General features: G+C 38.7%; 1 protein-coding gene across 8 annotated transcripts in view; it reads right to left on the bottom strand.

Moving 5' to 3' along the window:
• FAM13A (family with sequence similarity 13 member A) overlaps positions 1–15,016 on the bottom strand; it is a 378,453-nt gene that overhangs the window by 280,942 nt on the left and 82,495 nt on the right. For 7 of the 8 annotated variants that reach the window (XM_079153220.1, XM_079153218.1, XM_079153221.1 and 4 more), the window contains one exon: positions 3,568–3,777. In XM_079153220.1, the coding sequence (XP_079009346.1) occupies positions 3,568–3,777 (210 nt within the window). Of the gene's footprint in view, positions 1–3,567; positions 3,778–15,016 lie in introns of those variants that run through there. The other variant, XM_079153223.1, reaches the window with a different exon arrangement.

Here is a 15,016-nt window from a genome sequence, read left to right as displayed (position 1 = left end):
GCAGCTGCCTTCTCTGAAGTTCCTGTATCTGAAGACAGGTCCTCCTACCATCAGAAGTGACTGACAGATTACTTATACTACCAGAGACTTCTAATCTGCATAAGAAAACAACCTTTGTTCACTACACTGTTCATCCTCTCATTCTCCTGTAACTGTGTCACACCCCAACCCAGAACCTCCACCCCCAGCCTCTGTTCCTTTCTGTGGCTCAGAATGCTACTACAATCTTCAATCACTGGCCTTTCTTTGAGTCTTGTATTCTGTGGGACTCCTGTGTGTGTGATTGTAATTAAAATGCATTTCTCCCTTCAGAGAATAAAAGTTCATCTCTTCCCTATACTTGCTTTTATATACATAATCAAAAAAATTTTTAACAGTGCCAAATTTTGAATCTAGGGCACTCTAACCACTGATCTAGATTCCAAGCCTTTTTAATTTTGTGCTTGTGTGTGTTGCTGGAGATTAAACCCAGGGCCTTGTGCACGTGAGGCAAGCACTCTACTAACTGAGCTACATCCCCAACCCCAGACATTTTATTTTTGAGATAGAGTTCCAGTATATTGCCAAGGTTGACCTCACACTTATGATCCTCCTGCTTGAGCCTCCCAAGTCACTTGTATTACAGGTGTGCCACTGTTCCTGGCTACATAATCAATATTTTGGACCCTAAGAACCAGACAATTAAGAAGAAGAAAAATTACAGAGAACTACATTATAATAAAATTATTACTATAAATTGTATCCAAAATACTAAAGCCAGGCATGCTTGTCAGAAGAAAACTATTCTAGGAAATATGATAAATGCTTCTGAAATTCATGTGATTTTTGAGTACTAAGAATATATAGTAATATAGAAAAATATTAAGGATACTAAAGATATTTGATTAAACATTTGGTGGCAAATGTTTAAAAATGATTTTCAGAACTTATCTTAAAACTTCTTGTCCCTGTGACCTGGATAAAATACCCCTTGTGAGGGTATTTTATACCTTATAAGGTATTTTATCCTTGTAAGGAGCAATGGTTACTTCTTTGAAATGCTCATATGTACAAACATGAAAAAGTTCAGCTTCCAAATAACAAGTTGCAAATGCATGTCACTTAATGTCACTTATTGAGAAAGCTTAAAAGCCATGTAGACAAACAGAACAAATATTTCTGCATTTTTTGCTTTCATATCACTATTTTCAATAGGATACAACAGTATATAATTTTATCTCTGATTATATCATGCCTTTTTTAGAAAATAAAGTCATTTTTTAAAAAATGAAGTGACTAAGATTATAAACAAAGTAATTTTTAAAATAGACAAGGCTTCTGGGATCTTTCCTGCTGTGTCACTGTTATGGACTGAACTGTGTTGCCCAAATTCATGTTGAAGCTTTAGCCGCCAGTACTTCAAAATGTGACTATATTTGGAACCTTTAAAAAAGGCAATTAAGGTTAAATGAAGATCTGTCAAGACTGATATCCTTTTAAGAAGAAACATCAGGAAACCAATCACACAGAGGGAAGACGTGAGGATACAATGAGATGACCCACTGGAAGACAAGAGGAGAGATCTTGCCAGAAACCAAACCTGTGGACATCTTGATCTTGCACTTCCAGCCATCAGAACTGAGAGAAAATGCATTTCTGGTCTTTAAGTCACCCAGTCTGTGGTATTTTGTTATGGGAGACCTAGCAAACTAATACAGTCACTCTTGGTTTGAGGCCCTCAAAGGTAACACTGTGATTGGCCCACCATTCCAAGCAGGTATACAGAACTTGTTAAAGTGAGAGCAAAAGCAGATGTGGTAAGCCATGGGCCATCATCTACCTTAAGGATATTTGAGCAGTAATCTGAAACTTAAAATCTGGAGTTAAAGATTAGAGAGCAGTCAGACAAAATATTCCTCTTCCTTTTCCCCAGCCTAGAGAGGGGGCATCAGAACACCACTGGGAGTGTGCAGATTCAAACTTCTGAGAGAATCTGGGACACCTGGAGGAGGCTGAGGCAGAAGCTGGTTGTCTAGGGGTGCCCTTGAGTGGCAGAACAGAGACAGCGCTCTACCCCGGGTCCAAAATGACCTCCATTTCAAGAACTTGGCAAAAATGTGCATGTTTCTGGAGGACCAGATAGAACTTTGAAGGAAAAGAGAGGACAAGGGTACCCTTCCAAGAGGACTACCTAAAGGTCACCACCAGAAGCCAGGAGCTGTGGAGGGGTGCGAAGGGGCCAGGCAAGGAGGCATTTCTGACACTAGAGCCTCAGGAGCTAAGATGCGCCTCCCTCCCTAGTGGCTGGCTAGGAGGGTCACCAGTCATTTTTACCCAAGGTATCAGCTTTCCATCACTATAATGAAATATCTGACACAGGCTCTTTAAAAATTAAAGGGATGTTCATTCTGGCTCATGGTTTTGGAGTTCAAGTCCACAGTAGAGTGGCCCCATTAGTTTGGGTCTCTGACAAGGGAAGCACATCATGGCCAGAGAATGCGTCATAGCAAGCACTTTTATCTTGAGCCAGGAAGCAGAGAGAGAGCTGAAGGAAGAGAACAAAGTCCCACAGTCCCTTTCAAGGATGCATTCCCAAGTAGGCCTTGCTTCTTTTATATATATATATATTTTTTTTTTTCTTTCTATTCTATTTCTACTCTGTTTGTTTGTTTTGTTTTGTTTTCCTCTTCTCCTTCTCCCTCTCCTTGGTTAGGCCTCACTCCTTATGGGTCCACAGCACCTCCCAGGACCATCACTCTGGGGAACCAAGCCTTTATATATGGACCTTTAGGGGTCACTCTTCCAAATGTTAGCTCCTAATATTTGCAAATGGTCTTCTATGGGATAAAATGTTTCTGGCACCTTCCTGTTCAGCCTCCCTGGACTTCTCACATCCCATTCTTTGGTATGCTACACCTGAATTGTCACACCACTGTTGTAAAGGAATTTAAGTAGCATCCTTCTTAATCTGGCCACTAACACTCTCACGAACACATTTCCCCCTTTTGATTCTAACTTGGCAAAAATAAGGAAATCATAGATTTTCAAAGGTCAGTCATTTTTCTTACTGTATTGCCTTATAATTGTTACACTTAAGGTAGTTCTTTTATTTAAAAATCACTTCACACTGCAATGAAAACCCACTTTTTGCCTCATCAAACAAATGCAATTTTCTCAGGACTCACTCTTGCTTATGAGAAAAAGCAAGTACATCAGTGAGCTTCCAATGTCCAAGGTCACTAGCTGGATACCATGTAATCGATTCATATTTTGTAAACAGATTTTGACATCTTATTCTTCTATGGCAGTTACTAGTCAGAAAAGAATTTCTCTGACCCCAAAGCATCAGGGCTTTTTGATATCATGTTACTGAAGAATTCATTTGCCAACCATCCAGAAATTCCATTTAATACCTGCATTTCATAATCAGTTTAGTATCATGTCTTGTAGGCATGAAATAGCAAGATGGACATACGGAAAGACCACAGACATCCAACAGCTTATTTTAATATTTGCAGTTTAAATATTTAAAAGCATAGCTTTTACTGAAAAATAAAGTTGTTTTAACTCCCAAGAGAAAGTCCTAACCCTTAAAGAGCTGGATGAAGCGAGGGTGCAGCGTGGAGGGGATGACGCCCCCGGGCAGCTGGCGCAGGAAGAGCTTCAGCAGGCTGGCGGCCGCGCACACGTCCGCGTCCTCCCGCAGCTCCACGCGTGCCCCGCTCTCGAACTGCAGCCGCAGGCGGTCCACCGCCTTCACGTTCCCGTTCACTCTGAAAAGGCCTTCCTGGGTGAGTCCTGCAACAGCAGAGTGGGCCCCAGAGATCAATGAGTTTCTCACAAACCTGCCCAAAATCTAAAGGACAGTAAAAACATACATAAATAAATCTTGGCATAGGATTCTCTGAATACTGTAATTATCAACTATGAGAAGACTTTCAAGTTTTTTAAAAAAATGCTTTCTTAGAATAAAAAGGTTTCATATCTATTGCACATCAAAAAGCTCATGCATGACTGTTGTAACAACTGATCTCTAAAAATAAGGCCATCCCATATGTAGAGATCAGAATATCATACAAAAATTTATATAATGTTATACAGTACATAACTGAAATGTACCTTGATTCCACCAGCAGCTCGTATTTCATGAATACTTTTTAAAATGACATGTTAGAAACTTGGGGAAAACGTAATCATCTTTGTGATAATTTAAGGAATAAGCATTATTTCTTTAGTGATCACTAAATTTAAAATGTAAGACTCTATGGGTCTTACATTATAAAGTGGTCTACAACAGGATCCTTTCTTCAGTCAGTTGATGAGGATGCCAATTTGGATGAGGATATCAGGTCTGTCTCCCTTTCACCTTCTGCCATGTGACGTTGCTGCAGAAGGGCACTAGACAGATGGCAGCCTCCAGAACCAGAGCAGACGCATTTCTGTTCATTACAAATAATCCAGTCTCAGGTATTCTGTTATAACAGTGCAAAATGCACTAAGAAAGAGTCCCTCATTTTCTTGTGCATTTTCTAAGCTCTGTCCCTAATTCGTTAGTCTTATATTGTATTTTTTTTATTTCCCTTAAAGAGGTCCCAAAAAGATTGCTATAGTTTGCATGTTGAATGAGCTCCAAAGTCTTGGTGTTAAACGTTTGATCACTAAGTGGCAGTACAAACCACTGGGAGGTGTTTTGGACCTTTAGGAGCTGGGATATAGTGGGAGGTCTTGAGGTCACAGGAGATATCCCCTCAAAAGGGATCATGGGACAGAACCAAGCTTCAATTCCCTGAACCAGGGCGGCGAGTTCCTGCCCGCAGGTTGCTTCAGGGACCAAGACAGGGCAGCCAGGGACTTCTGCAAGCAGCCCGCAGCCCGGCCCCCTCTGGCAGGAAGTGCCTTTCCAGGCTAGCTTCTCAGAGCAGACCGCCCAGTGAGGGCCTTTCCACACAGAACCAGCTCCAAGTCCTGGAACCAGTAGAGGACTAGGGGCAGCTTTCCTTGGAAGCACTGCATTATCAAGTTACTCCAAGACTTCAGGCTACTGAAGGCAGGAAGGTGATACACTGGAAATCTACAGGGACAATATAAGCCAATAGAAGAATTCTGCAATATCACAAAGTCCCACTGACATCTGACCAATATAAGAAAACAAGGGAAGAAAATGTCCGAAACAAACCTAGATACTATATCAATAAAACCCAATGACAGCACAGCAGAAGAAAAGTCAGAAAGGGAGTTCAGAATGTACATAATTAAAACAATCAGGGAAGCAAACGAGGAGATGAAAGAGCAAATACAGGCATTACATGATCGCACCAATCAACAGTTAAAGGAGCAAATACGGGAAGCAAGAGATCATTTCAATAAAGAGTGGGAGATATTGAAAAAAACCAAACAGAAATCCTTGAAATGAAGGAAACAATAAACCAAGTTAAAAACTCCATAGAAAGCATAACCAATAGGATAGAACACCTGGAAGACAGAACCTCAGATATTGAAGACAAAATATTTAATCTTGAAAACAAAGTTGACCAAACAGAAAAGATGGTAAGAAATCATGAACAGAATCTACAAGAATTATGGGATATCATGAAAAGGCCAAATTTAAGAATTATCGGGATTGAGGAAGGCTTAGAGAAACAAACCAAAGGAATGAACAAACTATTCAATGAAATAATATCAGAAAATTTCCCAAATCTGAAGAATGAAATGGAAACCAGGTACAAGAGGCTTATAGGACTCCAAATATACAAAATTACAACAGACCCACAACAAGGCACATTATTATAAACATACCTAACATACAAAATAAAGACAGAATTTTAAAGGCCGCAAGAGAAAAGAATCAAATTACATTCAGGGGGAAACCAATAAGAATATCAGCAGATTTTTCAACCCAGACCCTAAAAGCTACAAGGACCTGGAACAACATTTTTCAAGCCCTGAAAGAAAATGGATGCCAACCAAGAATCTTATACCCAGCAAAACTTACTTTCAGATTTGACGATGAAATAAGATCCTTCCATGATAAATAAAAGCTAAAGGAATTTACAAAAAGAAAGCCAGCATTGCAGAATATTCTCAGCAAAATATTCCATGAGGAAGAGATGAAAAACAACCATGCAAATCAGCAACGGGAGGAACTAGCCTAAAGGAATAGCCAAATAAAGGGGAAACCAAATCATGTCAAAAAACAAAAATGAGTCAAATGACTGGGAATACAAATCATATCACAATAACAACCCTGAATGTTAATGGCCTGAACTCAGCAATCAAAAGACATAGACTGGCAAACAGGATTAAAAAGAAAAATCCAACAATTTTCTGCCTGCAAGAGACTCATCTCATAGAAAGAGATACCCATAGACTAAAGGTGAAAGGATGGGAAAAAACATACCATGCACACGGACACAGCAAAAAAGCTGGAGTATCCATCCTCATTTCAGATAATGTGGACTTCAAGCTAAAACTAGTCAGAAGGGATAAAGAAGGACATTACATACTGCTTAAGGGAAGCATAAATCAGCAAGACATAACAATCATAAACATCTATGCCCCAAACAGTGGCTCATCCATGGATGTCAAACAAATCCTTGTCAATTCCAGAAATCAAATAGTCCACAACACAATAATACTAGGCGATTTTAACATACCTCTCTCACCACTGGATAGATCTTCCAAACAAAAATTGAATAAAGAAACCATAGATCTCAATAACACAATCAACAATTTAGACTTAACCGACTTATGTAGAATATACCATCCAACAAAGAACGAATACACTTTCTTCTCAGCAGCACATGGATCCTTCTCTAAAATAGACCATGTCTTATGCCACAAAGCTACTGTTAGCAAATACAAGAAGATAGAGATACTACCTTGTACTCTATCAGATCATAATGGATTGAAATTAGAAATAAATGCCAGAATAAAAAACAGAAACTTCTCCAATACCTGGAGATTAAATAATACACTATTATATGATGAATGGATAACAGAAGACATCAGGAGGAAAATTAAAAAATTCTTAGAAGTGAACAAGAACAAAGACACATCACATCAAAATCTCTGGGACACTATGAAAGCAGTACATAGAGGAAGATTTATTTCATGGTGCGCATTCAACAAAAGAAGTAGAAATCAACAAATAAATGACTTAACACTACAGCTCAAAGCCCTAGAAAAAGAAGAGCAGACCAACACCAAAAGTAGTAGACAACAGGAAATAGTTAAAATCAGAGCCGAAATCAAAGATATTTAAACAAAAGAAACAATCGGAAAACTTAACAAAATAAAGAGTTGGTTCTTTGAAAAAATAAACAAAATTGATAAACCCTTAGCCACACTAACAAAGAGAAAGAGGGAGAAAACTCAAATTACTAAAATCCAGAATGAACAAGGAAATATCACAACAGACACGAGTGAAATACAAAATATAATTAGAAGCTATTTTGAAAATCTATACTCCAACAAAACAGAAAACCTCGAAGATATCCACAAGTTTCTAGAGACATATGAATTACCTAAACTGAACGAGGAGGACATACACAACTTAAATAAATCAATTTCAAGCAATGAAATAGAAGAGGTCATCAAAAGCCTACTACCAAAGAAAAGTCCGGGACCAGATGGGTTCTGAGCCGAATTCTACAAAACCTTTAAAGAAGAGCTCATTTCAATACTTCTCAAAGTATTCCTTGAAATGGAAGAGGAAAGAACCCTTCCAAACTCACTCTATGAAGCCATTATCACCCTGATACCTAAACCAGACAGAGACAAATCGAGGAAAGAAAATTTCAGACCAATATCCTTAATGAACATTGATGCAAAAATTCTCAACAAAATTTTAGCAAATCATATACAAAAATATATTTAAAAGATAGTGCACCACGATCAAGTGGGTTTTATCCCAGGGATGCAAGGTTGGTTCAACATCCGGAAATCAATAAATGTCATTCACCATATCAACAGACTTAAAGTTAAGAATCACATGATTATTTCAATAGATGCAGAAAAAGATTCAATAAAATACAGCATCCCTTCATGCTCAAAACACTAGAGAAAATTGGGGTAGTGGGAACATTCCTTAACATTGTAAAGGCCATCTACGCTAAGCCCATGGCCAATATCATTGTAAATGGTGAAAAACTGAAAGCATCCCCCCTAAAAACTGGAACAAGACAGGGATGTCCTCTTTCACCACTTCTATTCAACATCGTTCTTGAGACTCTAGCCAGAGCAATTAGACAAACTAAAGAAATTAAAGGGATACGAATAGGAAAAGAAGAACTCAAACTATCCCTCTTCGCTGATGACGTGATTTTATATTTAGAGGAACCTGGAAATTCCACCAGAAAACTCTTAGAACTCATAAGTGAATTTAGTAAAGTAGCAGGTTACAAGATCAATGCTCATAAATCCAATGCATTTTTATACATAAGTGATGAATCTTCAGAAAGAGAAGTTAGGAAAACTACCCCATTCACAATAGCCGCGAAAAAAATAAAATACTTGGGAATCAATCTCACAAAAGAGGTGAAAGACCTTTACAATGAGAACTACAGAACACTAAAGAAAGAAATTAAAGAACACTTTAGAAGATGTAAAGATCTCCCATGTTCTTGGATAGGCAGAGTTAATATTGTCAAAATGGCCATACTACCTAAAGTGCTATACAGATTCAATGCAATTCCAATTAAAATCCCAATGATGTACCTTACAGAAATAGAGCAAGCAATTATGAAATTCATCTGGAAGAATAAGAAACCCAGAATACCTAAAGCAATCCTCAGTAGAAAGAGCGAAGCAGGGGGTATTGCAATACCAGATCTTCAACTCTATTTACAAAGCAATAGTAACAAAAACGGCATGGTATTGGTACCAAAATAGACAGGTAGATCAATGGTACAGAATAGAGGACATGGACACAAACCCAAATAAATAAAATCTTCTCATACTAGACAAAGGTTCCAAAAATATGCAATGGAGAAGAGATAGCCTCTTCAACAAATGGTGCTGGGAAAACTGGAAATCCATATACAACAGAATGAAACTAAATCCCTATCTCTCACCCTGCACAAAACTCAACTCAAAATGGATCAAGGACCTCGGAATCAGACCAGAGACCCTGCATCTTATAGAAGAAAAAGTAGGTCCAAACCTTCAACTTGTTGGCTTAGGATCAGACTTCCTTAACAGGACTTCCACAGCACAAGAAATAAAAGCTAGAATCAACCACTGGGATAGATTCAAACTAAAAAGCTTTCTCTCAGCAAAGGAAACTATCAGTAATGTGAAGAGAGAGCCTACAGAGTGGGAGAATATCTTTGCCAATCATACTTCAGATACAGCGCTAATTTCCAGAATCTATAAAGAACTCAAAAAACTCTACACCAAGAATACAAATACCCCAATCAACAAATGGGCTAAGGAAATGAACAGACACTTCACAGAAGAAGATCTACAAGCAATCAACAGATATATGAAAAAATGTTCAACATCTCTAGTAATAAGAGAAATGCAAATCAAAACTATCCTAAGATTTCATCTCACCCCAATTAGAATGGTGATTATCAAGAACACAAGCAACAATAGGTGTTGGTGAGGATGTGGGGAAAAAGGTACACTCATACATTGCTGGTGGGGTTGCAAATTAGTGCAGCCACTCTGGAAAGCAGTGTGGAGATTCCTCAGAAAGCTTGGAATGGAACCACCATTTGATCCAGCTATCCCACTCCTTGGCCTATACCCAAAGGACTTAAAATCAGCATACTACAGAGATACAGCCACATCAATGTTCATAGCTGCTCAATTCACTATAGCCAGATTGTGGAACCAACCTAGATGCCCTTCAGTTGATGAATGGATAAAGATACTGTGGCATATATATACAATGGAATATTACTCAGCCATAAAGAATAATAAAATTATGGCATTTGTAGGCAAATGGATGAAATTGGAGGATATCATGCTAAGTGATATAAGTCAATCTCCAAAAACTAAAGGACGAATGATCTCACTGATAAGTGGATGAGGACATATAAGTGGGGGGTAGGAGGGGTAGCGTTATGGTTAGGGTTAGGTTTAGGGTTAGGGATAAGTAGGGTGGTAAGAATGGAGGAAGGAAGGGCTGTATAGAGGGAAAAGAGGGGTGGGAGGGGTGGGGGGGAAGGGAAAAAATAACAGAATGAATCAAACAACATTGCCCTATGTAAATTTATGTTTTTTAATTAAAATAAATAAATTTTTAAAAAAAGGGATCATGGGACCACTGCTCTTTTCTCTTTCTGCTTCCTAGTGATGAGGTGAGTAGTTTGCTCTGCCACCTTCTCCTGCCATATTGTGTTACTTCATCAGAGACCCAAAGCAGTGGGCTGCTTGATCTTAGACTGGAAATTCTAAAACCATGAGCACCTAAATCCTTTCCTTACTCTGCTCTGTTCTGATGGTACCAAGGATTGAATTCAGGTGCATTTAACCATTGAGCCACATCTCCAGCCTTTTTTCCCTGTTTTTTTTTTTTTTTTTTTTTTTTTTTTTCCTTGAGACAGTGTCTTGCTAAGTTGCAGAGGCTGTCTTTGAACTTGTCATCCTTCTGCCTCAGCCTCCCAAGCCACTGGGATTACAGGCATGCACCACCACAACCTTTTCTCTCTATATTTGCCTCAGTTACAGAAGACTGATGAATACAAGGATTAAGGAACAAAACTTTGATCTGGCCCAGACAAATAGGAAAAATATGAATTAAGCCACAAATACAGGAAGGCATAAAGAAACATAGAGATGAAAATAAAGGGAACTTAGATCAAGACTAATGGGGCAATCAAATAGAATGGGATAGCACTTGAGAGTGTTAAGTCGAAGAGTGACAATCTGATCACTGGAGCATTAAGTAGGGGAAAAGACAAAATAAAACCAGGGTTTAAGGATGATTTAGCTTTTGATCAAACAGGGAACAGTGAGTCAGAGAGCTGGCCTTGGGAGGACAACGACCTTCTGCTGCAAGGCAGTAAGACAGATTGCAGGAGAAACAGAAGCGGCAGAGAGATTGAATGTGCTTCGGTAACTTGTTACAAAGGAAGTAAGGGAGAGAGGGAGAGCTAAAAGGTAAAACTTCAAGGTTTGAAAAGCAGAGATTCCAGGGAAAGGGCTGTAAAAGATTAGGTGGGAGCAAGGAAATAAGGACAACCAGCTCAGTGTAAACAAGTACTTCAGAGAGTGGCAGAGCACTAGGGTGTCAGAAACGATTGTTTTTATAAAAGCAGGCCCAGCACATTACTCAACCATCTTCTGGAGTCTGGTGGTCCATTTAGCAAAGACAGAGCACTGAAGCCCAGGAGCAGTGTGTGTGTGGGGAATGTTTACATCAGTCTTCATTTCTTTCTCTTACTTGCTAATCACGTTGCTCCTTTTTAAAGAAAAGGAGCATAAATTAAAGTATAAATTTTAATTTATAATCTGATTATATACTCTATGAACCCTTTAATTCAACAAATGTTTAATGAGCACCCAGTACCATGTTAAGTACTAAAAAAAATTTAATCATGGAAAAAAATTCAGTCACTGCCTTGACCTTTATGGAGTTTGCAGTCTGGTACAATGTTTGAGATCAACATATACTATCTCTATCTCTCTATCTCTCTTTCTTTCTTTCTTTTTCTATCTCTCTCTCTCTCTCTATATATATATATGTATACACATACATATATATATGTATGTATATACATATATATATGTATGTATCTTGGCTATGAAGAACATCAAGATCAAAAGTTGACATGAATTTTAGTTTCAGTTCTGACGAAAACTGTGACACCAGGGATGATATTAAAAACATTTAGATCCAAGATGGCCGAAAAGAGGTGCCCTGCACACAATGCACATAGAAAAACCAGGACAACAGAGGAAAATGATATTTCTAGGAAAGTGACTGAAGGAGAACTCTGGAAATCAGCAAGGAAAAGATGGAATCCCTAAATGGCATGCAGAGTTGGAAAGGCAATCAAGAGAAAAGAACAAATCCCATTCCATGTTTGGGGGTTTGGGGACACAGATTCCACGCCGTCAGGAAAAGATGAGCAAGAAGGTGCCAGCAACTCTAGTCAGAGCAGCAGATTAACAGTTCTACCTGCAGAATTCCATGGTTTTCAAAGGCTTTACATCCAGTTTGGAGAGATAACTGGCTTAAAAGCAACTGCTTGTTCCAAAGAAGGAACTCACTTTGGGTCTCTCCCAACCCCCAGAATCCAAGCTGCTAGGGCAGTCACGGCTGGATGCCATCTTGTCTCAGGAACCAGCCCCTGACACTACAAAAGCCTTGGGTCTGTGAGCACCTCACAGGGTGGGAAGACGGCCTCCTCAGCATCCTGCAGCTCCAGGAACACTGGCTGCTATAGCCACAGGCTCAAGTCCCACAGAAACTAAGAAAGGGCTCCCAAGTTTCTCGGGTCTGAGCTACCTGGTACAAAGTCTGGCCTCACACATCTTGAGTATGAGGGTCTGAGAAAGGTCCAAGAAGCATCCTGTGGCTCCAGAAACTTGGCTACCAGTAGTCCCATCTCCTGGTACTAACTCCATTTACCCCATGGGAACATGCAGAGTCTATATCCCAGTCCATGGCCTTAGGACTGCAGATATAGGTGCAAAAAGTCCTGGCATCTTGTGTTTTTCCCTTGGGATCAAGGTATCATGTGGGTTTCACAACTCCACAACTGTGGCTAATAGTGCTACAAAACCCAGTATCAACCTCAATCACCCCATGAGACTTGGAAACTTCTCTTTGTGTTCCACAACCTAGAGCTCATGGTTACTGGTGACAGAGACTCCAGCATTATCTATGTTCATCCTGTGGGACCTGGGGAAAGCTCCAGAACTCTGGCTTCTGGTGTCACAGGTCCAGATATCTCCTTGCCCAAGGTCCTGGGTAAGGTCTCCTTCATATCCTGTGGCTCAAGAACCATGGATGCTGGTGCCCAAACATTAGTGTCACCTATGCTTGTCCAAGGGGTCTGGGGACAATCTTCTCCATATCCTGTACCATGGAGACCATGGTAGCTGTCACCATAAGTTCTGGTGACATTAGTGCTTGACTCTGTGGAGCCTGAAGACATGCACCTTTGGAAGTCTATGTTTACTGCAGTCATAAGTCACTGCAGTCCAGACTACTGAGACAATCATGAACAGTATTAACATCAATAAAAAATGAAGTATTATACAGAAGCTACATTTTTGAGCTCACTTATAATCAAAGCCAAAGCAGCTATCCAAGTGACAACTCATATCCCATCCAAATGAAAAACTGTTTCCTGTGAAAGCTACTCCATAAAATTGGAGGCAAGATCTCCATTACTGTGACAAAATGCCTGAAAAAAATATTTAAAAGAGAAAATTTTATTTTGGCTCACAGATTCAGAATTTTTAGTCCAAGGCTAACTGGCTCCATAGTTTCTAGGCCTGTGGTAAGTAGTAAGTCAGGGCAGAAGGGCATGGTGGAGGAAAGCTGCTCACCTCATTGCAGTTGGGAAGCAGAGAGAGAGAAGAGAGAGTGAAGAGAGAGAGGCAGCTATATAGTCTCGAAGGGCACACTGTCAAAGACTCATTCCACTCATATTGGTCCTATTTCCTACAGTTTCCACCACTTCTCAATAGTCCATTATGTTACTAATCCATCAGTAGATGAATCCATTCATGAGGTTAGAGCCATTATGATCTAATCAGTTCCCCAAAGTCCTACCTCTGAATGTTGCTTCAATGGTTACCAAGCCTTCAACATGTGAGCTTTTGGGGAACATTCCAGATCCAAACCATAACACTGACTGATATACTGTATGCTCAGACATTGATGTAGAGACACAATAAACATGAAATAAATGATCAAGGGAAAACAATAATTCTCCAGAAGTCCCAATTTGAAGAAAAATCTATAAAATGCCTGAAAAGAAATAAAAAATAATGATACTAAGAAAACTCAGTGATATATAAAAGAATACAGATAGACAATATAAAGAAATTGGAAAAACAATTCAGGGTATAAATGAGAAATTCACCAAAGAGACAGATATCATAAAAAGAAAGGAACAATCAGAAATCTTGGAATTAAAGACTTCAGTGAAATAAAAAAACACAGCATATATACAAGCAGAAGACAGAATTTTGAACCTGATAGCAGGTCTTCTGAATTAACTCAGTGAACCAAAAGAAAGAATGAAGACTCAAAAGAAATGAAGAAAGCCTATGAAACTTATGGAATATGCTAAGCAAACAAATATCTTCATTATAAGAATTCCAAAGGCAAAAATAAGGAGAAAAAGCACTGAATACCTGTTTAATAAACTAATAGCTAAACACTTTCTGAATTTTCAAAGAGATATGGACATTGAGAGACAAGAAGCTCAAAGGACCCTAACTATACTCAACCCAAACAAATCTTCACCAGTACAAAGGATCGTAAGAACGTACTCTGAACAATCATATGCTCAAATAAAATACTATAGTGAGAATGTCAAAAGTATAAGACAAGATGGAATCTTAAAAAACAGCAAGGGAAAAGCATCAAATCACATATAAGGAAATACCCATTAGACTTACAACAGATTTCAAAATGGAAACCTTATAGGACAGAAGAGAATGGAAAGAAAAACTGCCAACCATGAAACCTATACCCAGGAAAACTATCCTTCAGAAAAGAAGAAGAAATAAAGTCTTCTTCAGAAATTGAGAAAATTCATCATCACCAGACCAACTCTACAAGAAATACTTAAGGGAGTCCTACAGTAGAAACAAAAAGATGATAACATTTATCACAAAACTCATGAATGTACAAACCTCACTAGAATAGATACAAAAAATAGAACCAAATCTTAGAATAACCAAAAAACTACCAAATCACCAAAATAAATTATAAGATAGATGGAAAAATATACAAAACATACAAAAACTTACAAAAAACAAGCAGAAAACAATTAAATGACAGGAGCAAGTTCATATCTGTCTGTAATAACATTGAATGTAAATGGTTTAAATTCACCAATCAAAAGTC

This window comes from Sciurus vulgaris (genome assembly GCF_902686455.1).
Source record: "Sciurus vulgaris genome assembly, chromosome: 9".
NCBI lineage: Eukaryota > Metazoa > Chordata > Mammalia > Rodentia > Sciuridae > Sciurus > Sciurus vulgaris.
The sequence above is the reverse complement of the archived record's forward strand: the minus strand, read 5'-3'. Positions and strand labels throughout refer to the sequence as shown.